General features: G+C 36.2%; 1 protein-coding gene and 1 non-coding gene across 2 annotated transcripts; both read right to left on the minus strand.

Moving 5' to 3' along the window:
• Positions 1 to 1,839: 1,839 nt before the first annotated feature.
• On the minus strand, positions 1,840 to 27,595 carry FAM133B (family with sequence similarity 133 member B). Its single transcript, XM_063100331.1, has 11 exons — positions 27,479 to 27,595; positions 24,178 to 24,275; positions 22,284 to 22,362; positions 21,526 to 21,600; positions 21,349 to 21,381; positions 20,836 to 20,898; positions 20,198 to 20,290; positions 17,937 to 17,987; positions 11,712 to 11,804; positions 7,438 to 7,485; positions 1,840 to 3,428 (listed from the first exon to the last, which is right to left on the minus strand). Exons 1-11 carry the CDS (start codon positions 27,500 to 27,502, stop codon positions 3,342 to 3,344), a joined length of 744 nt encoding a protein of 247 aa, XP_062956401.1. The 5' UTR covers positions 27,503 to 27,595; the 3' UTR covers positions 1,840 to 3,341.
• TRNAT-AGU (transfer RNA threonine (anticodon AGU)) lies at positions 3,548 to 3,621 on the minus strand. Its single transcript has one exon. It is a non-coding gene; the product is annotated as a tRNA-Thr (tRNA).

Here is a 27,595-nt window from a genome sequence, read left to right on the forward strand (position 1 = left end):
ACAGGAAACAAACACAGAAGGTTCTCCAGGAATTGGAAAAATATGCAACAATAGTTGCTACCACTCAGTACAGATGCAATTTCATTAAGGGTATTGTGATCTCAAACATTATAGCAATTCCAATGTTTATCTTTTCTTTGGGATGTTCTTAAAGTGGTATTTGATATTATTGCCATTTGTACCCCCTCAGTACAAATTCTACAGCTGAAAATGTTTTTCTCCCTATCTGAACACATAATAACTAAATAAGATAACAAAGATCTTATTATTTAAGTTGAAATAATTTCTCAGGCTATAAACAGCCACTTCCAAGGTTATAAGCTCCCCTAAACTCTAACCAAGAACCGTCGCATGATATCCAAACAGAGGCTTCAATCTGGGAGCTTCTAGATAGACCAACATAAAAACCCACTTTTACCCCTCCAACTTAGATGTGACTGATAGAAATACATGGTATGACTATGCCAAAGCTGGCCAAAATGTCAATTGTTCTAACTCTTATGTATTACAAAATCCAAGTAGAGAGAACAAATATCTTCTAGTCTATATCTGCCAGCCTTCAATGTGGTAAGGAAAGAAAATGTATTACAATGATTTTGAGAATTTAGCATATTATATTAGCCTAAGTTTTTAATAAAATATTAAAACAAGGATTAAAATAAGGAAGGGGCTGGCCAGTTAGCTCAGTTGGTTAGAGCACAGTGTTATAACACCAAGGTCAAGGGTTTGGAACCCCATACTGGCCAACCACAAAAAACAAAAGGCAAATACAAGTGAAAAACAAAAAAACAAAAAAACCCAAAACACTTTCCCAAAGCTTTTCTTAAAAAAATACCACATGAATGTTAACAGATTTTCAGTTAAAAAGTGGCAATTTTTAAAAAAAGTGTGATTCCTGTCACTTAAGTCTGAAGAGTAACCGCTCTCACTTGGTGTCCCTGAAGCTAGTCTATTGTTCTCCATGCAATAACAGAATACTGAGCAATAAATTTTTGGCACATCTTGACTGCAGGAATATAGACCTGTATCCTCCATAAAATAAAAGTACTCTTATGGTACTTAAAACATCTAAATATACTAAGGACAACCAAAGGAATCCAAACCAATAGGAAAGAGGCAGCACTGGTATGCAGCCAATTTTTTTATCCAAACACTCAACAATTTTTGGCAGTTATCTCAGCACCATTATCCAAGTAACATGCCTTGAGTTTATAGAATGAGTGTAAAGTTATTCAAGAAATAGGGTGGCTTGCTGGAGGAAGGGATGTTATTAATGTGTACATTGTAATAACTATGGAATAAAAATAACTGATGATATTTCCCTGTCAAATTTTTTCCCATACCGTATTAGAAGACTGTTAAGGCTCTCATTAGAAGAACAATAAAAAAGGTGTTGCCCAGTCAACATGTCCAGAAAGAATACAATTTTTTCCCCGTATCAACTTCTTCCCCAGTCTAATAACATGAACAGTTGATTCTCGTGGGACATAATCATCATATCGTGGACCAATCTAAAAAGATCACGTCTATGTTCATAGCAAAACTGATCAAAATATGACCTGTTAACCTTATCTTCTAGATTTTTATGAATAACAATTCTGAGAAAGTTTCTATTGAATACAAAATATTCCCTCGAATTTTCTGTGTACTCAAGAGCATACAGGCATCTTTTATGCAGCTTTAGGCATAACATTTAAAGAAACTTACCTAGAAATGTGTTACTTTTACAACTAAAAACGTGGGGATATGTCTTATTTATCTACTACTTAACATCTAGTAGTGTTTCTTATCTTTATAACTTCCCTTGTGACCCAAAGGGAGCAGATAGAACACAGCTACTTTTAAGTAAAAGAGCTATTTATTCAGCCACTAGTCATGCCAAAATGTTCTGTGCATATATCATTATAATTAGCAAACCCTCTGTACCAGGCAAAATTGTACATCAAATTATACTTCATCTTACCTGATTATATAAAAATGTGAAATGAAAATGATATATCAATTCCTTTTAACACTCCTAGTAAACAGTTCAGCAAGAGATCTGAGGCACAAAATCTTAGTAAAATATGACACAGGAAGAGCAATAACGAAATTTTCACTTAAATTTAACATGCCATAATTTGTTATTAACATACAAAGACAACAAGCATTTAAAACATTATATGTACAAAAATCCTGGCAACAGTTATATGTAACAAGACACAGCACACCAGGCTTGCCACTCAATTTCTTTATGGTAAGTCTCAGCTTCAATATGAAGCTGGTTTTTTTTTTGTTTTTTTTTTTTTAAAGTCAAAACCCTGCTTTTTACATGCTAAATATCTTGGCAAGTATACCATTAAACACAGTAATAAACTTAAGATATCAAGAGTAAGAGTTACCAGAAGCTAAATATTGTAGCCTAAACAAAATTCATACAAAAAATAAAGTAACTATCATTGATTACATAAAATTTTCCTGGCTGGTTAAAACATAACAGTTTTATATATGCATTTTAGAATCTGTAACTATCAAGTTCAAAAAATACCAGTGTTTATTTGAAACAATTTCTCTGAAGCCAAACTGTAATTAAAATTAATTCAAATGACATACATGTTCTAATGCTAAAAAACATTCAGTATTATTGAAGTGGAGGTAAATCTCAGAGCTTTTGGGGATTTCTCATGCTGCAAAGGTTTCTCTGGTTCACCCCAAGCAGCATATGACAGAGTCCAAGGATGTCACTAAGCTCAGCAAGGGCAAGACTGCTGGGATCCAGCTCTGACCTCCCCATGAAACATGGCTTCTGTGTCCACAAAAATAGGATGTACGAGCATCAAAGGCACACTGCTCTGCTAACTAAAGAGATTACAAACCCCACCCCCCCAAAAGCTCCTTTCTCAGGTAAAAAGAAGTATAGAAGGGGAAAAAATTAACATACACTTATCTACAGAGTAAGGATGTTGAAATATCAATGCAATCCCTACTTTAAAAATTTTAACTAGAGTCAGCTGGTCATTTCTGATTACACCTTAAAGATGTTGCCAGATTTGATTTCTGTTGACTTTATCATTAGACCCTTCTAGTTAAAAATTATTAACTTTATTCCTGAATAGCTTAACCACTAGTACGACTGCAGTGTATAATCTCCCAGAGTTATCAAGCACGGAAGAGGAAAAAATGGATGGTCAAGCAGCAGGAAACGATTACGGCCCTTGCACACAGAGGCATCTGAGTGGCTACTGAATAATCCCGGGATAACTGTAAAAACAAGAAAATTCATGCATGTTAGTAAATATGCCATAATTTTCACAGTTGAAATTTCCTTAGACATTAGAAGGGAATCCTGATTTTTCTTAATGTTACGGTGAGTCAGGACTTGAACTGGCAGCCTTCTTTTTCTTCTTCTTACTATGTTTCTTATGCTTCTTTTTCTTTTTTGTTTTTTCCTGTAAAGACAATTTCATGTTAGACATTGCTCCATGAAAATATGCAAGCTATAAACATCTTTACCATGGTATTTCTGAGCTACTACATAGTTATTTCTTCTTCTATTTTTTTTGGTGGCTGGCCAGTACGGGGATCTGAACCCATGACTTTGGTGTCACTAGCACCATGCTCTCCCAACTGAGCTAACTGACCAACCCTATAGAGTTATTTCAAACAATCCACACAACCAAGTAAACTACTCAAAACATTGCTCAAAAAGTGTCCACAACCACTATGCTATGAGGACTAAAATAGGAACTGTCCATTTTCAAAAACATATGGAAAAGCTCTTAAGTCATCAGCATGTTAACTTAGCTTCTAACAAAACTTCTTGTAGAAAACACATTCTGTTGAACCATGCTATCAATTGACACATTTCATTTTATATAACGTCTAAAGGCAAAGTAATTGCAGTTACTGTAGAGGAGTATTCAAAACCCAGCAAAACATAATTGTTTTGTAAAATGACAGTTTTCAGAGAGAACAAAATTATTAAATCTGCTATTTTTGAGTAAACAGGAACACAGATATTGTGTACTCCCCAGACTGGTAGCACTGCTTTAAGCATTAAATTATATAAAATACTCAAGTACAGTTGAAAAGTCTATTTTGCTTAGGAAAACAGATGCTTGTTTTAGAGGAAAATGTCATCAAAATCTAGTAGAAATAATCAAATTATGAGTGGATATAAACGGGCGCTGAAGTTTTGCTGAACTCTGACTCTCCTGACACAGACAATTTGCAAAGGTGGTACCAAATGAGAGACTACTGCTAGTGTTGATATCCAGGAAAAGAAAACGAAAAGAAAGGAGAAGAGACATCTGAGGGAAGTGAGAGCACAGCTTCCTATCCTCATCTATTTCATATCTATGAGAACCATCCACAATCTCCTCTCTCTCAAAGGCCACAACCACTTTGTGGCACTAAGCTAACTTTCATCCTTCTTGCAGCACATGCTCAAATACTACAAGGAGCCCAAAATCTTGTAATTTGATCTTTTCAAACTAAGTTTTGGGTATAGGCTACTTCTTCATAAAGCACAGTTGACCACTCTCTTCCTGAAATACTTTTCTTAGTGTCTATGACACCTCACTCTGTTGGTTTCTTTCTATCACAAAGCCCTCTTCATTTCCTTTGCCGGCTCTTCTTCCTCTACTCAATCTTTCCAGGGCTCCTTTCTCTTCTTTTCCACATGCTCTCCCGGTCACACACTTTAAATTTTACTTCAATAGCAATGATGCCCAGTCCTATGCTCTAAACTCAGGACTATAGGTGCCACGTTAACAGCTCTATCTGAATGTGTAGCAAGCATACCTAAAATTACCATAACAAAATGCTTCATTTTTTCCTCCAAATTCTTAGTCATCTTAGTAAATGGCACCACTAACCTGTCACTTTTGATTAAGTCAAGGAATCTAAGCTGTCGTTGATTCTGCTCTTTATTTTTTGGGGGTCTAGCCAGTGCAGAAATCTAAACCCTTGACCTTGGTGTTAATACACCAAACTCTAACTTATTTTTTTAAGCTCTTATAACTCCTTGATCCTCAAAAGTGATGGAACCTGCTACCACTGATGGCCTTCCTCCAGGTAGCCTGTCAAAGGGATAAACAAGGGTGGTCTGAGGCGCCGCAGATGGAACGATGTTTGCTTGCCCCATCTGAGGTTGACCGAGTTGGGCTCTGGCATGAACAGCCTCCAGGGTTCGAGAAGCTTTCTCTGTCTCATTTTTAGCTGCAGCAACATGCCAATCAACCTAAATTATATTCTTCTGGATAATTCTTATTGCAGTGTATAGGGATTCCTCTTTTGAAACGTCTCCAACCTTGCCCTCAATCTGTTCGAGAATTTCTTCTCAGTGTTCTACTTGAAAGATGAGTGCACCAACAGCCACCTCAATGGTCCCTATACAATTGTGGAGCTCGGTGAGCCGTGTACCTGCAACTACTGCCCTTGCCCGCTCACTCAGCTCCTGTGTCCACACACTCTCCTCCCCTGCCGATTCTGCCGACCGTGTACCTGCAACTACTGCCCTTGCCCGCTCACTCAGCTCCTGTGTCCACACACTCTCCTCCCCTGCTGATTCTGCCGACCGAGTGACAATCCGTCTAGCCCCTGCCTGCTCGCTATCAGCCCTCTACACTCTCGGTTAGAGTGCCTCCTCATCAGGGCTCTCTGGTCTTGGAAGAACTTTCTCCTTCCTCTGCTTCTCCTGAGCTACCACGGCCACCTTCCTCACTTCCTGCGCCTGTGCCCTTATAGGTCTCTCATTGTCACTGGACATTATGTCCTGAGTTGTCATCTGCAAGTGAGTTGCCACGTTCACTTGGTCAGACAGAGGATGGTGTCAACCTTTCTCTCCATTTATGGTTGTTAAGAACCAAGTTGGTTCCTGCTCTTTGCTTTAACTCCACATTCCACATCCAAAGCACCAAGCATGTCCTACCATCTAAGTCTCAAATGCATGCAGGCCAGTTCATCTCCATTACTACCACCGTAGTACAAACATCATTTCTCGCCTGTGTCCACTCATCTCCCCTGCCACAGTGTCTTAAAAACGTAAAGTTTTCAGGTCACCTCTTTGCTTAAAACTCTCAAAACATCTTCCTGTAACACTCTTATTAAAACCTAAGCACTCTGCTACAGGAAACCGCTTCTGCCTACTTCCCAACCTCATCCCTGCTACTCCTCCTTATCTACCAGGTATAAACCAAGTCCACCTCCTCTCAATTCCTCACACATGTCAAGCTCATTCCCACCACAGGTCCTCAGCTCTTCTCCCTGCCTAGGATATTCTTTCCTTTGATCTTCTCATGGCTGGCTCTTTCTCATAAGCCAGATTTCACCTTAATTTTACTTCCTCAGAGATGTTTTCTCTAGCCCTTCCCCACAGTCACTCCCTCCCTCATCACACTCTTCTTCTATCTCGTACACCATTATTTCTCTACGACCTTGAACAGAGCCTGCATAGACACTTCATAAATAAATACTAGCTGAAAGAATAAACAGGAAAGGGATGCAAACACAAATCAGAATTATCCAAAGTCAATGAATTGGCTGTCTTAATTAATATGAACCATAGATCAAAGCAGTCACCACCCAAATTATTTTCCCATTCAGACAAGAAGTGTCTCTGATTTGTCACCTTGATTCTGAAGCACATAAAATGTTATTTCTGAATCATACATTATTATGTGAACCTTCCTATCAGAGAAGGGCCCTCATTCTAAGAGCTAGGGAAATTCTGGGAAGGGGTTACCCCAAACATACAAATGATGCTGTTCTCATTTTTCTCTCACCTCTCCCTGAGAAAATGCCTTCAAAGGCCACAGCCCGCACTTATACTGAGGGCCCCTAAATTACTTTGCTGGTATGTTCTACAGAACTCTGATAATCTCCGTTAACAATTTTCTCTCCATTGCTCTGCCCCTCATTTGGATACTACTTCCATTCTCCTTAATTCTCCTCTTTCTTCTTTCTCTTTTCCTACTTCTCAGTTTGTATAACAGCAGGGCTGGCTTTAAAAACTACCAAAGGAATCCTCTTTATTCGTGAGTCATTAACATTGTCACATTCCTGCTTATTTTTCATTGCAGCTAGTGCTGAGAGGCTTTTCCTGTTGTTCCCAGGTGTCTGGAAGTAACTACAGTACTACTGAAGAATGAGGAAATCACCACACTTGGACCTCATATTTTATATGACAGTCTAAGAAAGTCAAACAAAAGTCTGAGCTTATATTTTTAACAGTGAACTACTGAAATGGAAACAGGACAAGGTTGCTACCAGGGTATTCTTCCTTTTTCCCGAGCCAATTTGACCTTCTCCTACCCACGAAGTGAAGCTGCTGAACACACCTTTCCCAGAAAGTATTTATTTGGTCCCAGTAAATCCAGTCATGCTTCACCATAACTCATTTTATATTAAACCAATACGGCTATATTGTTGTCATGTAAAAATATAAGAGATACTTGCTGTTGTTTTTTCTCTTTCTTCACTGCTTTTCTTCTTTTTTGCTCGTACCTAGAGTTTAAATTTTTGTGGAGAACAGAAGACAAATATAATTTATACTCCAGGCATTTTTCTTTCATTCCTTAATGTAACTTGCATCTTTAATATTTATACCTAAAAACATTTTTACAATTAATTGACCTGTTAAATAACCCGTTATATCCCAATGAGGTTTCAATGAAAAACATTAAAGGAAAGAAAATTAAAATTTTAAATCTCTAGAGGCTTCTCTCATATTCCCTTTCAGAACCTTAAAGAAAAAAAACATTGTGGTGCAGTGGAAGAAAAATATGAGCCATTATATCAGACAGACCAAGATCTGAATCATACCTGTTTCATTGTCTCTAAAATGGAGATAATCTCCACCCTCAAGGGGAAGTGCCTGGAATGTAGGAGATATTTCCCTTCCTCTATGGTGCTCAACAAATGGCATCTACACATCCAGTGTACTCAGTATGAACCAACTGATTAACCCCTTTTAAGTAACAATTATCACCCCATTTACATTTTATTTCCATCTTTTACAGTGTGGTATATTGGATTGGCATTAAGTTAAAAGTTACAAAAGCTCACATGTATTAAATAAGTCCAAGTGTAAGATATTGTATATTAAGCTCTACTTGTTATTATGTAGCAAACATAATTAATGTAACAAATCTAGAGTAGAAAAATTGCCTAGGCTGGTCTGAAGGTGGTGAGTTATCTCAACTGATTGTTCACAGGCAGCTGCATATGGAACTCCTTGTTCTAAGCTTCCCCACTTCTCACTACTGCACTAGACCAGTATTTAAAAAAAAAAAAAAGCTTAAGTGTGAATTGTTGTGTTGTGCGCCTGCTAGGTGACTACATAGTAAAAACATGACACAAACAGATAAAGGTGTAACTAACAATATGAGGAAACATATGGGTAAAGGAATAGAACACATAAGCATCAGAAACCATTAGCTCCCTATAGGGTGGCAGCTCTCTTAGAGAACACTTAGTAAATTACTGTTTTTTGTTATTCTTGTCATTATAATGACTGGGGGTAATAGTAGCTGTACTGTATCCATATTTAGCCAGGCAGAGATGAGGGATGCTGTTACGCAATGTCCTTGACAGCCTTGTACATCCTACATGACTCTGGAATAGCTTGCTAAATTAAACATTCATGTAACAAATTTGTTTATAATACAGAAACTAAATTTTTAAAAATCCATTCATCTATCAATGAACATTTAGGCTGATTCCATCTCTTGGCTATTGTGAATAGCATTGTGATGGACATAGGAGTGCAGGTGTCCTTTTGATATACTGATTTCATTTCCTTTGGGTACATACCCAGTAGTGGGATAGCTGGGTTGTAAGGTAGATCTATTTTTAGTTCTCTGAGGAACCTCCATACTGTTTTCCCCAATGGCTGTACCAATTTACATTCTCACCGAAAATGTAGGTAAGTTCCCTTTTCTCCACATACTTGACAACATTCATTATTTTGTCTTCTTGACAATAGCAGTTCTAACTGGAGTGAGATGACATCTCATTGTGGTTTTAATTTGCATTTCCCCGATTAGTGATTTTGAGTGTTTTTTCATGTGCCTATTGGCCATCAGTATGCCTTCTTTTGACAAATATCTGTTTCGGTCCATTGCCCATTTTATTGTATCCCTTCACTTTATTGTATCCCTTGCTGTGCAGAAGCTTTTCAGTTTGATGTAATCCCATTTGTTTATTTTTGCTTTATTTGTCTGTGCCTCTGTCCACTTCCACTTCATGTAGTGTTTACCCTGTTTTCTTCTACTAGTTTCATAGTTTCGGGTCTTAAATTTAGGACTTTGGTCCATTTTGAGTTATTTTTATGTATGGCGAGAGATACGGATCTAGTTTCAGTCTTCTGCATGTGGATAGCCAGTTTTCTCAGCACCATTTATTGAAGAGGCTGTCCTTTCCTCACTGTATATTCTTGGCATCTTTGTCAAAAATCAGTTGGCTGTGAGCGCAAGGGTTTATTTCTGGACTCTCTATTCTGCTCTTTGGACGATATGTCTGTTTTGATGCCAGTACCATGCTGTTTTGGTTACTACACATATATAGGATATTTCAAAGTCAGGAAGTGTGATGCCTCCAACTTTGTTCTTTTTGTTCAAGACTGATTTAGCTATACAGGGTCTTTTGTGGTTCTACACAAATTTTAAGATTATTTTTCTATTTCTGTGAAGAATCTCGTTGGTATTTTGATAGGGATTGCATTGAAGGACTAGATTGCTTTGGATAATATGGACATTTTGATGATGCTAATTCTTCCAACCCATGAATGTGGGATATTTTTCCATTTATCTGTGTCCTCTTCTGTTTTTTTCACTAATGTTTTTTAGTTTTCATAGTAGAGGTCTTTCACCTCCTTGGTTAACTTTACTCCTAGGTATTTCATTTTTTAGTAGCTACTGTTAATGGGATTACTGTCTTGATTTCTTCTTCAGCTTTTTTGTTATTGGCGTATAGGAAGGCTACTGATTTTTGTGTGTTGACTTTGTATCCTGCTACTATACTGAATTCATGTATTAGTTCTAGTAATTTTTTGATGAAGACTTTAGGATTTATTATGTATAGGATCATGGTATCTGCATATAGGGATAGTTTGACTTCCTCCTTTTTGATTTGGATGCCTTTATTACTTTCTCTTGCCTTGTACATCCTATGTGACTTTTGAATAGCCTGCTAAACATTCATGTAATAAATTTGTTTGAAATGCAGAAACAAAATTTATTATAAATGTGGACACAAAGTAGTCTGTGCAGGATTTTAAGGTATAATGCATGCTCCCAAAGTGCCAATATCATACACAAGGAAAAAACTGTATTTTATTTCATTCAGAGCTTTACTAAATTTTGTCTACCATTTGGGAAAACATTGATGGCAATGCCATTGTATGGTTTTTGAAGGACATATGTAATATGCCTGCTACAGCCTGCATTTTGGATTGTCTATTAAGATTTTATGTCTTCTGGTGTTATCACATGTAAGCATTTACATATTAAAATATAATTTCATAAAATTACACATTATTTACTTTTATTCTCTACTTCTGTTAGGGAATAGAAAAATAAAACATTTGTATACATAGTTTATATTATTAGCTACAAATTTTATTTCAGGGGCATTACGAAATATTGCTGTAAAATGGGGGCAACAGGTCTGATAGGACTGAGGGCCACTGTTGCAGACTAAGTACAATGAAATCAGAAAGGAGACAGGTGCAAACAAACAAAAAGGCAGGACTCAGGGAGTGGGGAGATGAGGAATACAGTAGACAGACAAAGAGCTGGGTAGGGCTGATGTAAGAGGAGGCCAAGACGGAAATAAGGTGGAATCAGGATATCAGCTCTTGTAGCAATCTGCTGCTACAACAAGGGCCAGACCCTCAACTTTCTTAGGTCACAATGTTGGGGGCTAAATACGTTGATCTCTAAAGAAAGCTGCAGCTTTAAAAATCAATGGCTCTAGTGCCACTCTTAGATAGATTTTATTGTAACACTAAGAATTATGCAAACTTTAGCTGCCATTTACTCTGTTCCAGGTATTACGTAATAATTTATTGTCTCATTTAGTTCTCACAATAAAGTAATTCTATAGGTTCCTGTTTCATAGATGAGGAAACTAGCCAAGAGAGAAAGACTTTAAGGATGATAACTTACAGACCTGAAATTAACTAAGAATGGACTTTGATTCTTACAGAGTACATAATCTAACATAGGGATGACCTAATCCTCGCCCCTCATTTTAAAGACAGGAAAACTGAGGTCATGCCAATATTTCTTCTCTACCTCATAACCCTTCTACTCTGCAAAATAGCTCAAAACAAAAACAAGAATATGTCAACCAAACTGAGAAAGTATGTGCAATGTTCTATTTTAACCATGTAAGGGAATGCTGGGTTTCAATATTCTGTGCCTTATATAACCTCTTTCATTTAATCAGTATGGTAGTACAATAAAACAGAAATATTAGAAGAGTAAAAATATCTCAGAATGGAAAGGTATGTGGAAATATGGTTAATCATCAAAATAACTGTCAAGTAATTATATTCTGGAAAAAAATGCAGAACTTATTCTGAAATAGAACAAATTCCATTCCTTTTCTTCACACTAGAAAAGTGAGTAAATCAAACACGAAGGATTTCTTTTTGCTAATTCATACTTATTAAGCCAATACTAAACATTTTAAAGTGCAGAATATGGACTTGAGCATAATATACTCACCTCCTCTATATAATCTGATTCTGAGAAAGACTCAGATGATAAAGGTTTATCTTCAAGATACACCTTTCTTTTTCTGCTGAGACCTTTAACATCCTGTGAAAAATAAAGAGGCATCTTGATTCAAAAAGATATATTATGCCAGACAAATTTTATGTCTCTAAGTTCTATTTAACCATTACTCCAAATTATCACAAAAATTACTCATTTTCATTTCATAAATGTCTAAAAATGGTGACATTTACCATGACTCAAGCCTTTAATACCTATAAAGGATGCTTTTATTAAATAACTTAAAAAGAAATAACTACATATCCATTGAGATAAAATATCCTCCTTATTTTCTTAAATTATACATGATAGAATTTTGAAGAACCATAAAAAACCACAAAAAATGGTGTAAAATTTGGGTCTCTTATATTCTAATTCTTTAGTTTTTACCTAGGTTTGGATCAGACAGGCCTAAAGCTGAGGAATAAAAAAATCAATGTGTAATTATTTGCAATGATCTAAAAGGAGGCACCTTTAGTGAATTTAAATTGTTAAATTTACATTAAAAACAATCCCAATCTCTAATCATTTTTAATGTTGAGAAAATGAATAACTCTGGGGAAAGACGGGGATTGAGACTGGAAGGAGTTCTTTGGGACTAAACATATATTTAAAAAAATAAAAGAATTATGAAAACTTCTGAAGCATTACAGCAAAATGTCAAGATTTATTAGAACTGCATATTGGGGGCCGAGCCCGTGGCGCACTCGGTAGAGTGCTGCGCTGGGAGCGTAGCAACGCTCCCGCCGCGGGTTCGGATCCTATATAGGAATGACCGGTGCACTCACTGGCTGAGTGCCGGTCACGAAAAAAAAAAAAAAAAAAAAAAAAACCGACAAAAAAGAACTGCATATTGGATATGCTGGTTATCTATTTTATTATTACTTTACTTTTATTATTTATTATATACTTTAAAGTATATAAAGACTAAATATGTCTAAAGTAGTTCATAACAATAAAAACAACAAAACCACACAATGGAAAAAAATTGCTCGCCAGCTAGTCTTACACAGAAAAAGCAGGATATAAACCATTTTATATAGTATGAGTCCAATTAGAGGACAGAAACAAACAAACAAAAAACACATAGAAAACAAATTAACAGTGATCATTTCTCTATGTATTAGATTATAGTTGATTTCGTTTTGTTTCTGTAAAGAGCTTTATTAATTTGGTTAAAATGACAAATATTCATTATAAGAATATGTACCCAAATCCCTCTTCCAGAGATTAAACATCATGAAGATTTTTGGAAACATCTCTCAATGTGTATGTTTACAATTTTACATAAATACTTGCTGTTTGGAACCTGTTCTTCTCACCCAATAATATCTTTTCATGCCAACCACAACGTCATTTATGGCCACCTTTGACATTCATTGAAAGCATATGTCAAAATTTATTTAACCCATCTCCTTCTGGAGGGAAGGCCTATGGGTTCTTTGCTATTACGAAGTTGAAACAGGATGAAGGGTATCTAAATGCAAATCTTTACCTAATGATGATTAATCAAAGACCAAAGCAGCCTTCACACAAATGATATTCTTGCTCTCCTACCACCCCCCAAATTGTTTATTTGTCTCCCATTTATGAATCACACTTTATCAAGAAGCCTCCTTATCAGGCTCTTTATCAATCTTCTCAATCTCAGACTACTGGAATACAGTTTGTATTTTCTTTTAGAATTGCCTAAATGGGTATTTTGCCAATTTTTCTGTGTATATGTGGTATTCTTTTTCCCTTAGTTATCAAAGACCATTAAGTTTTTGTCTTATGCATTCCTAAATGTTATTCATAGTCTGTTCATTGTATTTAAACTTTGTTCACCTTTTAATTTTTGTATTCTATCTCTTTTCCATTGAGAATTTGAAACATGTGGTCAAAAGCTGTTTTGAGGTATTTGGCTTTCCCCACCCTAGTATTATAAAAATATTCACCCTTGTCTTTCTCTTGTTGCATTTTCATACCTTTAAATCTTTTGCCTATCTGTGATTTATTCGATCTGAACAAGTGTCCAGCTTTATATTTTCCAAATGGTTAGTCATTCTGTCCCAAGAAATGCCACTTTTACCATATAATAAATTCCACAAGTACTTAAATTTTTACCTGAATTCTCCACTGCTTCATTGTTTTGTGTATTCTTGTACCAGTACCACAGTATATTAGAACATTTTTCTAATTTTTTTTTTGGTATAAAAATGAATATTTAAAATAAGAAATTCAACAACTTTCAAAATTAAAAAGCTTACAAATAATGCAAACTTCACAAAATCCATACACACCTTGATAATAGCTTTTCTGTACATTTTTATCTGCCTTCTCTTCATTATCACATGAAAAGTTTGATCAACTTTGTAATTTTTTCAATAGAGAAAACAGAAAAATAATTCTTTTCCAGCTGTTTGGAAAACACTGTAATAACTGCATTATGAACATGTCGAACTTTTAAAAAATGAGAATAGTATAAAATAAATTTATTGCTAATAGGAGAATACTTTAGTTTCGACTAGGGGATCAATGCACAACGAACTCTCAGCTTACAATTTTGCACATTCGTTGACTGGGAAAGAATTTCTCACAGACTAGTTTGTGGCTTTGTACTTTTCAAATTCCTTCTTTCTCCTTCACTACCCGCACAATTCTGGAAGCTAGGCTGCACAGGAAACATTTGACACAGTTGTATGGCAATACAGCCCCATGGTCCTGCAACTTGATGTCACAGTGCTTGGGTGACCTGTCACAGAAGGTTACTGGATTACTCCCGGAGACCGTCCCTGCAGTGCTGCAAGACTGTCCCTGGGAGAGGCTGGGTTTGGTGAGATATATTCACACACGTCAGAAATTAAATCTATCCTAAACTCAGCTTCTGCTTAGCTAGACTCCAGTACCACTCAACAGCAGGAGAAATGTGAGGGAGGGAAAGTCAGAGGTGAAAGGGACAAGATCTTATCCAATCGTGGTTGAAATATCTCATTTTCGAAAATTTTACTACAAGAGTTCTTCAAGATACAAGTTCTTCAACATACAAGAGTTCTTCAAAAAAGTTCATGGAAAAATAGAATTAAAAGATAATACAAATATTTCCACGAACATTTTGAAGTATCCTCTTATGACCATGTGGACACATTACTAGCTTCACTCTCCACACCTTAGAAGGGGCTCAGGAAAGTGAGTGTTCCTACCTAAGTTTGTTGTAGGGACCTCTCCTACAATGACACTTCTGAGTTCTGGTTGTCTCCTCCCCTTGTACTTTTATTCAAGTCCCTTTTTTAAGAAAAAATCAATCAATCAATTAATTATTATTGTTTTGCATTCTAAGATGTTTTAGAGCAGTGAAAGGGGGAGGGGAAAGGTGTGGGGGTGGGGTGTGAGGGGAGGGCTGGCCCATGGTGGGGACTCCTTTGCTTGCCTGGTTGCAAAGGGTGGTGGTGGGGGGGCATGGCTGAGGCCCTCAGCCTCCCTCGTATTTTAGCATCTAATAGGCCAAGTTATACACAGGGACATGTTATTTTCTCCATTTATTCAATCTTCATATACTTGCATGTCTCTAAATAGATTAGTACAGTTTTCTTCAAATAAGACCTGCTTCATTCCTTAAAACTTTCCCATAGATATTTGATTGTTATTATAAATGGGATATTTTCTTCCATTATATTTTCTAATTGGGTATTGCATTACCTAGTACTTTCAGAACAATTTTAAATAATAATGGGACTAAAAACAATAACTGATATGTGACTTAAAATTAAAGCCTTAGGAGCTGCCCAGTTAGCTCAGGTGGTTATGGCATGGTGTTATAACACTAAGCTCAAGGGTTCAGATCCCCATACTGGCCAGCTGCCATTTAAAAAACAAAAAAAACCCCTAAAGCCTTTAGATGATTATAATAGACACATGAACAAGGTTAAGAGAAACCGTAGACCAAAAAATGTCAATCATGTGTATGAAAGAAGATTAGTATCCAAAATATATTATTCTTATGAATCAGAAAGATCAAAAGTAATCAATCTGAAAGGAAAACAGGCAAATAACTCTAAACAGGCAATGCACAGAAAATGAAATATGAATGGCTAGTAATAATAATAAATGAAGAGGCTCACTCATCTGTACATATTAAATTGTAAAAATGAAGTCTTACAGTGTTGACAAGTATGTGAAACAAGGTTACTTTCATGTAATACTAACAGCACTGCAAGTTAATAACAAGCACTTTGGTGAGGAAAATGTAGACAAGTTAAATGTATGTATATGCTAGAACCTAGAAATTATAGTTCCAGGTATACCTTAGAAAATGAATAATAATTTGTAGAAAAGGAGAAATATACAAGAAATATCCATTGCAGCACTGTTCACATTACTGAAAAATGAAAACAATCTAGATGTTCACAAACAGGAGAATAGAGAAATAAATTGTGACAAATTAATATAATGGAATACTATAAGCAAAAGAGAACAAACTTGAAAGTATCAACAAGGGTAAATGTCAACAGTAATGCTGAGGGGAAAAAGCAAGGTTCAGAAGGAAACATGGCACCATTTTGAAAATATGCAATAGTCTGTTATTCATTAACACATACTTATGCAGTAAAAGTGTATAAATGTGGAAGGGAAGGATATGCACTAATTTCAGCTGCCTCTAAGGAAGGAGAGAGTTTGAGGACTTTTCCTTTCTTTTTAAATAAAACAAGATGTGAAGTAAATGTAAATCATTTATAAGTTCTACTTGGTATGTATATTAGTATTTATTTATTATATTATCTATATTACTCTGTACCTAATATTTTAAAGTACTTCAAAATCACAATGCAGTTGTTTTAGTATTTCATGTTTGTACACAACCAGATTTCAATTTCACAAATAAATTTTCTTTAAACATGAAAGCAAGTACTTATTGTATAATGGTTTTGAAAATCAGGAATTAATATTGAATTATACCACATCCTTTTGGCAACTATCGAAATAATCATATAGTTTGGTTTTTTTGATCAGTTAATATGTCAAATGATATTAATAAATTTCTTGTCCTTGAATTCTTGGAATTAACCCAATCTGGTCATGACGTTTTGTATTTTCAGTGTTTCAAGGGATTTTTATTTGTAAACTAATAGAAAAACCACTCCTAGGTATATACCCGAGACAAATGAAAACATACATCTACACAGAAACTTGTACATGTTTATAAATATGTTTATAGCAGCATTATTTATAATAGCCAAAAGGTAAAAACAGCTCAAATGTCCATCAACAAATGAATGGATAAACAAATTATGGTTTATAGATACAGGGGAATATTATTTAGCCATTTAAAAAACCCCAAAGTACAGATACAGACTACAAACTGGATCAATCTCAAAAACATTATGCTAGCTAAAATAAGCCAGATGCAAAAGGTCACATATTGTATGACTGCTTTTATATGATATATCTAGAAAAGAAAAATGCATAGTGACAAAAAGAAAATCAGAGGTTATCAGAGGACGAAGGGAAAGGAGATCGGGGAGTGAATCCTCAATGGGTATGGGGTGATAAAAAAGTTTTGAAACTAGAGAGAGGTGGTTGTTGCACAACACTATACACTGCTATCAAACTGTAACTTTAAAATAGTATATTATTTGAATTTCACCTCAGTTTTAAAAAAATAATATAAAAAGACTGAGTAAAATATAGTGACTGGTCCTTAGTTTTCTTTCATTAGTAATTGCTTTCTGTAGGCTTGTCTTTATTTTTAATAAAGAGAAAAAAATTTTAATGTAAACCAGAGATAGCATAATTGTAGATAAGTCATAAATAAACATAAGACATCTACTTACAATAGTAAAAAGATTTTGCAAAATTTATCTGTGATGCAAACAATTTGAAACAGAAGTCTATGTTCTCTAAAAGGGCCTTGTTTAAAATGACTTGAGAAAACAAAGAAAATGTTTAATCTCCATTATTTTGTATTTTAAATCTGAGATAATCCATTAATTGTACAAATTCAAACTCTCTGCAGGAATACTCTTCTGATCTTTTACATTCAATAATGAGTTCAAATAAAAAATTTCTTTAAGTCAACACAAAATTCCATGAAAGCAAAATAAATAAATCTAAGTTAAAAAGTGGTATACATTATTAATTTCGTCAAATTAATTTAGTATTGTGACAGACTATCTTAAGGCAATGGAAAAGAATACTTACCTTTTCCTTCTCAGTTGCATCCTTTGACTTCTTTTTCTTCTTTAAACTATCCTGAACAGATATATATACATCAATTTTAAATGTAAAGGATATAGCATTATAGAACAAAGGCAGAAATAGCAAAAAAGTGATTTGCTCTATAACTGAAAAAAGATTACTCCAATATTAGCATTTTATTCTGAAAATGTAAGAGAAATGTACATTATGTACATATTTGCTTGTAAGCAGACTTCATTCATCTGGCTGTACTTAAAGTCTAAAGTTCACGATAGGATTCATATTATCTTTTAATTCCATTTTTCCATGAACTTTTTGAAGTACCCTCATATGTACTCCTAAAATGACAGATACCATCTGTAATACCCACGTGGTTTAATTAATTCCCAATTAAGACTACAGTTAAATTCACTGAAATGGAGCAGCAGAGTGTATCTTTCATCTATCTTGCTATCTATGTTTTTTTTTTTTTTTGTCTTTTTCGTGACCAGCACTCAGCCAGTGAGCGCACTGGCCATTCCTATATGGGATCCGAACCCGCGGCGGGAGCGTCGCCACGCTCCCAGCGCAGCACTCTACCAAGTGCGCCACAGGCTCGGCCCTTGCTATCTATGTTTTTGAATGAGTATATGAACAAAAATTAAAAACTATTTATAGTTTGGAATTATGCAGAAAAAAATCTATGTAAAAGATAATCAGACATCATTACCAACAAAGCATTTTTTCTTTTTTTAAAATTCTAATTTATTTTTTTCATTGTACATGTTTATGGGGTACAGTTTGTTGTTTCAATACATGCATATATTGCATAATGATCTAATCAGAATAGTTAGCATCCACCTAAACATTTATCATTTCTTTGTGTTTATACCATTCAAGATCCTCTTTTCTGACTATCTTGAAATGTACATTATAATATTATAGCTACTGTCATGCTAGAGCACCAGAACTTAATCTAACAGTAACTTTGTACCATTCTATCAACATTTCCCCAGCACCCGCTCTCCCTCTTTCCTGTCTCTAGTAACCACTATTCTACTCTCTACTTCTCTCTTTTTTTCTCTTTTAAATTTGTTTTTCTTAATTGACCCACCTCATGGTCTATTTTAAAATAGGACTTCATGCCATTGCCTATCTTTGCTAGTAGTAGTGACATGCAATGGACTTTTAATTCACCCTGTGCTCACACATCTATAAGTTTGATTTCCCTACTCTCCTCAGCAGGAGGGGAGGCAAGAATTTCTGCTTTTGAATCCCTTAGTTCTAGCTATTAACCACCCTGAGCCTTAGTTTACTTTTCCGTAAAGTGCATTAACGAATTTACCATTTTACATGACTATTCAGAGGATTAAATGAGATAACATGTCAAGTGCTCACAACAGTGCCTAACACGCAGTAGGCACTCAATAAATGTTGGCTATCATTATTATGAGACAGACTCTTCTGCTTTAAGAGACAAAAAGGGCTGGCTGGTTAACTCAATTGGTTAGAGCATGGCACTGATAACACCAAGGTCAAGTGTTCATTGAACACTTGATCCCTGTATCACCCTGTAAAAGCCAACATTTACTGAGCATTTTCTAGGCACCAGGCATTTTGCCAGAAGATATCTCACCGGGGCAAGGAGATACTTGCTATAAAATCCAGACAGTTGCTTTTGTTTCCTGAGACCCTACTACAGTGTTTCTCAAATTGTGTTTCATGGACACCCGAATTGCTCAAAGTATCTATCTGTTCAAAATGCAGACTTCTGAGCCCGATTGTACTTACTAAAACAGACCCTGGAGATGGGGCCCAGGAATCAACATTTTTATTGAGATCCTCATGCCTTTTTTAATGATTACTAAAGTTTGAGAGCTAATTGTGGTTAGTACAAAACAAATTTAGGTACACTACAGAAGAAAGGACACTATACCAGATTTTAGAAGGTACAAATTCGACTTCCCATTCTAACACTAGCTGTATGTATGTAAGCAGAAAGTTTTTTCTCTAAACTACAACTTCTTTATGAAAATGGAAAAAATAATGTAATTGGTCATGCAGATGTGGAAACATGAAGACACATATATGAAAGTACTTAGAGAATAAATGCTACATGTAAGATATTATTAAGTACATCAATGAAGTGGCATAGAATATCAAAGTACAAAAATCAGATAGTATCTCATTTCCAGTTGAGAGCAATTTAAGACAGGAAGAACTAAAAGAAAAATTTAATTAAATGTCTTTGCTATCCAAAATTTTAACAATTTAAGTAATTTTACCTTACTGTCTGATTCAGTTTCTGACATGGAGCTTTCAGAAGATTTATGTAAACGATTCTTCTTTTTCTTTCTCCTTTTTCCTTGTTTCTTATCCTATATAAAACATTGTTAGAAATATTTGCATTGTTTCAAAAATATAATGTATGCATTTTATTAATGTTAAAACTTTATCAATGAACAAAACTTAAAAGACCAGATTGTAAAAATATATTTTTCTTTAATAATTAACATTTAAAATGTAACATATCATTTTCCTGTTTTATAAAAAGGTCCAGTTATTTGACTCACAGGTAATGCCTAGAATCTAGTCCAGTACCATTTCAGATTTTTCAAATCTGTTTCTTCTACTGATATTGCTAAATAAAACAAATTTAAAAATCTAAACAAAATATATATAATATTTAAATATCTAGTTATTATTTATTCATATCAATGCTTTAAGTTATGGATAATTAATCAAAACCTGAAAATAAACATTTCTAACACATACGAGGGTACTTCAAAAAAGTTTGTGGAAAAAATTGAATTAAAAGATAACATGAATCTTTCCATGAACTTTTTGAAGTATGCTTGTATTTCACAACAGGTTTCCACTTGACATTAAAGAAATCAGAAATATTACACTTCATAAACCTTACCTCATCTTCAGAATCCGAAGAACTGCTGGAAGAATCAGAGCTTGATGAAGAAGAAGAGGAATACTTGACCAAGCACAAAACAATTAAAACTTGTGAGATGCAGGAATTTTTTCTTTTCCTAAATCTCTCAGATACTTGGCAAATACTGAGATTGATTAATCTACTGTCTGAGAAATAGATGCCATATTCATAAGACTAAAATAGTGAAATTATGATAACATAGTTGGCCCCCCTTCCCCCAAAAAGCTCAACAAAGTGACAACATTATGTGACAATAGCCATCAATTTTCCTCTTTAAATAGCAACAGAGGAGTTACTAAGTTATAAGGAGGTGGATATCTTTCTTTCATATCACTGATAGAACAAAATCACCCCTCACAACCAAAGGACGTCCAGGCTCCTTGACTCATCTAGAGTCTAAGTTACCTTCAGCAAACAGGTTAAATAAATTATTCTTATTTTTTTTGCAGGCTCTTAATGATAATATTTAGAAAATGGAAAACTTTTGCTCACCCTACCAGATTTCTTCTTTTCTTTTTTCTTTCTCTAAATGGAAAAAAATAAAAGTACAAGTCTAAGTAAATAAGGTGATGTGAGTTTTCAAATACATCTATTAATAACAGTACACAGCACTATTAAGGAAATCTAGCTATGAGACTAAGAATAGCAATAAATTAAAAATGGCATTACCTGTCTTTTTTTGGATGAGCTCTCACTTCCACTTAACAATTTCTCCCTGTGTTTTTCTAGTTCTTTCTTCCAGTTCTGCAAAAAGGTTATAAACACCATCAGAGGTTATCTATCCCCTTTTAATACTTGAAACACCTAATATATAGAGACAACCACGACTTCCTTCTCTCCATCCCCTATCCTCTCACTCATCTCAGCTTCTAATTACAGTCAAAAGACACTCCAGGTGCCAATCCTTGCCCCTATCACCAAAGGAGCCTCTACTGGCTCTTTTCAAAGAGGATATTAAGGGGTGGCAGTTCTCCACTACATGCTAAGAGGAAGAGTAGGTATTACTGAGGTAGAGGCCTTTTTTCTTTTCAACAAAGATGGCTAGATTCTCTTCCAGACTGTGAAAGTTAAATTAATCTATACTGTGGTTGAAATACTACATACTTGTTTATAATAAAAACAAGCAAACATCACTATGGAAACTCCCAGGGTGAGATGGGGAGCTGAGGGCAAAGAACCTAACCTTTAGATAACTTAGATGATTTAAATTACTATGAGATGGTTATTCTCTATTTTCTAAAGAAAGCATACATTTGCATAAAATCTGTATTCAATATAACAATAACACTTCTAAAATACAGAACCCCCTTAATGTAAAGATTTGCCCAAAATCTTGGTGTATTATAAAATGCAACATATAAAAATGATTTCATTTTTATTACAAGAAAAAAGATTAGTCTATTTTTTAAAAGGCACTATTTACAAACCTCATTCATTTTTTCTTCAAATTCAGCCAAAGCCTTAGAGCCTTTCTTTTTCTTTTCTAGTTGCTCTTTCACTTCTTCCCTTAAAAAATAGCAGGTACAAATAAATTTTCAAGCAATTCAAATTACATGGATACTTACAAACGAGACAACAAAAATTTCATAGATAAACTTTTAATATTCTAATATACCTCCATTTCAATGTTAATACAGTTCAAATTTCTTTGTTTACATCCAAGTAAATAAACTATCATAATAAAGCCTATCAAATAACACTAATCAATCCTCTTCTAAACATGGATTATAAAAGCTAATGCACCAAACATCTGAGCTCTTATATACGACAGGCACTATTTTACATATATTTTCATTTAATCTACACAACAACCCTGTGAGAAAGGGTAGTACATACCCGTATTTTACAGATAAAGAAACTGAAGCTTGGAGAATATAAGAAATCTGCCTAAAGTCATAAAGTTGGAAATTTTAGTGTTAGGGTGAGCTAAGGTCTATTTGACTAAACAACTGTATTCTATTACTAAAGCAACCATTTTATAAGGTACCAGACATGCTGTGTAGAGAAGAGTTAACATAACTCGCCTAACTGCTTATCAGACTGGCCTTGAGTGGGCATCTGGGAACTTGGATTTTATTTTATTTTATTTATTTATTTATTTTTATTTTCTTTCTCTCTCTCTCTCTCTCTCTCTTTCTTAATTTTATTTTGTCGATATACAATGTGGTTGATTATTGTGGCCCATTACCGAGGAACTTGGATTTTAGAGGGTTCTGATCATTCCCTGATATGAGTAGCTTGCTCACTATGCCTAAACTGTTTGTACAAACAGTGTAGTTTAGGCTGAATACCCGTCTTTCCTTCTGGGCATCTGAAATTTTGGTATGTGACAGGCAGACGTTAACCAGCCTCCAATAAAAACGCTGGGCACTGAGTCTCTAATGAGCTTCCTTGGTTGGCAGCATCTTACATGTGTTATCACAATTCCTTGCTAAAGGAATTAAGTGTGGTTTGTATGATTCCACTTGGAGAGGACCCTTGGATGCCTGTGCCTGGTCTCCTCTGGACTTCATACCATGCTTGGTACTTTCAGTGTAATAAATCTGACCTTGCTGCAATGGTTAACAACAGCACACACAGACACTGTAAGAAGTGGACAAGACTTACTCCTGATTTAACTCTAAGGAAGGATTCCCTATTATGTATTTGAGAGGGAACTTCAAAAAGTTCATAGGAGGATTTGTATTATCTTTTAATTCCATTTTTCCACAAACTTCTTCAAGTACCCTCACGTAAGTGCATCTTTTGACCACAGTACCCCAGTTTTCCTCTAAGAAAGAGGAAAAGCACTTAGAAAGATTCTGTTGCTAATAACTCTAAAGCTTGTCATACATCACCTCAGTAGTATGGTATTAATAATACAGAGACATACTAAAAAATACTAAGGCCTGGGCTATAATGCTTTATTTACAAAAGATCAGAGTCAATCAGTTTTTCTAACTCACTGAAAAGCCAGCCTAGAAATAAGGCTGAACATTATCCTTCCTAACACAGCTGGTTGCACCTCAGTGAAGGGTAAGATTATTCAATCCCACTATTTTAAATAGCTCAGAACACTGTAAGGCTATGATCTTTTAGAGGCTAGAGAAGAGAGTGGTATGAAATGGTTAGCTGGCAATGCTTTAGCTATATTGGGTGGTGGGTTCTCAAATGTTTATCTTTCATGTGTTTCATACATTCAAAAGAAAGCATATGTCAAATATTACTACAAAAAGTTACTTAAGCTATCTGGCAACTGCTTGGCAATCAATAAAAGTTGTAGGAATAAACTTTAACAAATTTATAAAAAGCTTATAAGCAGGTAAATTGTTTCAAAAATACCAGGTAGGCCTTGGTCGATTCAGATAATCCTGGATCGTTGGCCCTGAAGACTGGATTGGACCCCTTGATCTGGCCATTGCTATTGGGTTCATGTAGGCCTTGAGGAAAGAACAAAAATTTAGTCCATTAAAGTAACCGTTAAAAATGCAAAAGTTAACTTACTCATCAAGTAATCTTTATTATAAATGCATACTACATCCAACTAAGCATGAAGAATCTGAGTAACCAACTTTCATTATAAAAAATAAATTTAACCCTCTATTTAGTCTTGAAAGTTTGAGAGATAACTAATATCAATATTTCATAGGAAATGTGTTTTTACCAGAGAGTTGATGAAATAATAATGACACCTCTTACTTATAGCCTTTATAGTGCTTTCTGCTAAAGCCCTATAACCCTGACAGGGTGATAACACTATGCTCGCTGGCGAATTGAAGAAACTCAAGTCCAAAGAAGTTAAAAAATATCTAACCCTAAATTCACTGCTTATTCTTGTGTATCTTCCATCCCAGTAAAAATTGCCATCAGTATGGCACAGTAATACTTGCAAATTGGTCATATGAAAAATTAAATAATACACTGGTAACAACAACAACAAAAATAGACTTTTATCAAAATTAAAAAGATCTGTCCATCGGAGGCCACTATCAAAGCCTTAAGTTTGGGTAACAGTTTGTGTTTGGGTAACTAGGCAGAGCACAGAGGATTTTTAAGGCAAAGAAAATATTCTGTATGACACTATAATGGTGGATGCATGCATTATAAATTTGTCCACACCTACAAAAGGTACACCACCAAGAGTGAACCATAATGTAAACTACTGACTTTGGGTCATAACGTGTCAATATAGGTTCATCAGTTACAACAAATGTACCATCCTGGTGAGGGATGTTAATGATGGGGAGTGTATGTATATGTAAGGGCAGGAAGTATATTGGTTATCTCTGTACCTTCCTCTCAATTTTGCCATGAACCTAAAACTGCTCTAAAAAAAAGTCTTAAAAAAATCAAGAGTTATGATGTACTGAACTGACTGTTAGATGACAACAGTTTTGGTCCCAATTTATACAGTCTTATCCCCTGTTGTTTTCTATCTCTCAATTTCATGTTTTCATTCTCACAATCTTTGATTTTTTTTTTTTTTTTTTGTGGCTGGCCAGGAACTGAACCCTTGACCTTGGTGTTACAAGACCATGCTCTCACCAACTGAACTAACTGGCCAGTCCCTTAATTTTTTAAATTATTATTATTTTTTTGGCTGCTGGCTGGTACAGGAATTGAACCCTGGACCTTGGTGTTATTAGCACCACACTCTTCTGCACAGCCAAATCTCACAATCTTTGAAGTGCAAAGTATTACCAGAGCTCTCTCTGCCACTGTCATAGTGTACCAAAAGCAATACACAGAGCCCAGAGTTGTTATCAAAATGCTCTAGCAAATGAAGGTAATTTGATAAGTTTTTTAAATGCTTTAAAAGAATATACAAATCAAAACCTTTTTTCCCACTAAAATGAAACATTTTAGGCCCCCATATGAAACTGCATCCAAGTTCAGGTGATTTCTGATCACTGAAGGCCCAAGTGCATTAAAAGAGCACTTCAAACCTAAGGATGCTCCTCCAGCATAATATCATTTCAGCTCTATGATAATCAAGATACCACAAGGTCTCACATGCATCCAGGAGAAAAAAACATTCCTCAGCCTCCTACTCAAGGTTCACTACCACAGTGTTCCTAGACATTTTCAATTGTGGAGACTAAAACACTAAACCAAACATTTTTATGATGGGAAATGTCATCACTTCATAAAAGTAAGGCTCTTTTTAGCACGCATGTGCACAAACACACACACTACCCCACAAATAATCATTGAATAAAAAAGCTAGTTCACTAAATGTATAGAAGGTCCCCGATTTCCAATGGTATGGTTTCTAATATTCCAATTATTCGATTTATGATGGTGCCAAAGTGATACTCACTGAAGTATCCATACAACCTTTAGGTTTCTCACTTTCAGTACAGTGTTCTATAAAATACACGAGATATTCAACACATTATTATAAAATAGGCTTTTTGTCAGATGATTCTGCCCAACTGTAGGCTAACGTAAGAGTTCTGAGAACGTTTAAGTGAGGCTAGGCTAAGCTATCATGTTCGGTAGGTTACCTGTATTAAATGTACTTTCGACTTAACGATATTTATTTTCAATTTACCATGGGTTTATCGGGAGGTAACTCCATCATAACGTGAGCAGCATCCGTAGAACACGAGCTTTAAGCGTATTTTCCTCATTTTGCTGCTCAGTGGTTAAAACGGTCATAGACAAGCCCAGGAACTGTCAGACTGCAACCTAATCTTACTACTTTCCCCCTGTGTTTACCGCCCAACCAATCTGATTCCTAACCCGGGCTTTTCCAACAAACCCCACCCCCCAGCGATCTGGAATTCTTTCATCCCGTCTCCACCCGGCAAAAGTACCTTTTCTTTTGAATGCCCTCACAACCCCGAATACCTCGAACACCAGGTGTCATTTCTTACTCTTTCAGCTATGAGTTATTCATACATCTCTTTTATCTCATTTACTCGAGTAATAGTGCCAAGCCCTCGTTCGGGTATCTTGTCTTTTGTGGTCCAACTATTCTGCACGGTTATGGATAACAACGATCCCCTTTTACAAAGGAAGAGACGGAGGTTCAGAGAAGGAAAGTAACTTGTCCTAGGTCACCTGACTCCCGAGGAACCAACATTCCAGTCTGAGCCAGACTCCTATTTTCACGCCATGCGTTCCTTTGCCAGGCAGCCCTGGAGACACCAAGGCAAACGCTGCGATCCCGGTTCTCTAACGGGAGCCCGCCTGTCGCTAGAGTCGGAGGCGCTGCTGGTCCCCGGAGCAGGGCCGCGTCCGAGGCCTCCGTTCCTCCAACCCCCCCCGCCGGGTGCCTGAGAGGAGAGGGGCGCGGCGCGCGGGTGGGCGAACCTGAGGAACCGGCGAGCCCTGGCAGCTCTCAAGTGGACGCTGCTGGCCCGGGTGTGGGAGGGCAGGGAGCCAGGGAGCAGTGCCACAGGGAGCAGCGGGGTGCGGGTACGAGCAAAGGCGAGGGCGGGGGAGAGCGCTGGGGACCCCGAGGCGCTAACCGCCGCGCGGCGCAAGCGCATCTGGGACCTGCGGAGGGTGCTGGGTCTGCGGGCCCCGAGTCCGAGCGCCGCCGCTGGCCCTCTGGCCCGGCGGGGAAAGGCGAGGGCTCCCGCTCTCCTGCCACTGGGCCTCGCGTCGCCCCGTTGTCTTCCCGCCCGGTACTCACCACCCGATTGTCCCGCTTCCCCATGGTGCCCGGCTGAGCGCACAGTCCCAACCCGAGGGAGACCAGGCCGCACCGGAGGCCGAAGCGGGCCCGCCGCAGCTCCTTCTGCCGCCTCCC

Source organism: Cynocephalus volans, chromosome 6, assembly GCF_027409185.1.
Source record: "Cynocephalus volans isolate mCynVol1 chromosome 6, mCynVol1.pri, whole genome shotgun sequence".
Taxonomy (NCBI): Eukaryota; Metazoa; Chordata; class Mammalia; order Dermoptera; family Cynocephalidae; genus Cynocephalus; species Cynocephalus volans.

Excerpts from the sequence above, each read along its gene's own strand:
- FAM133B (XM_063100331.1), bottom strand. The coding sequence starts at position 27,502 with ATGGGGAAGCGGGACAATCGGGTG. Across the intron at positions 24,276-27,478 it reads GGAAGCGGGACAATCGGGTG|GCCTACATGAACCCAATAGC; the intron begins GTGAGTACCGGG and ends TCTTTCCTCAAG. Across the intron at positions 17,988-20,197 it reads AAACTGAATCAGACAGTAAG|GATAGTTTAAAGAAGAAAAA; the intron begins GTAAAATTACTT and ends ATATCTGTTCAG.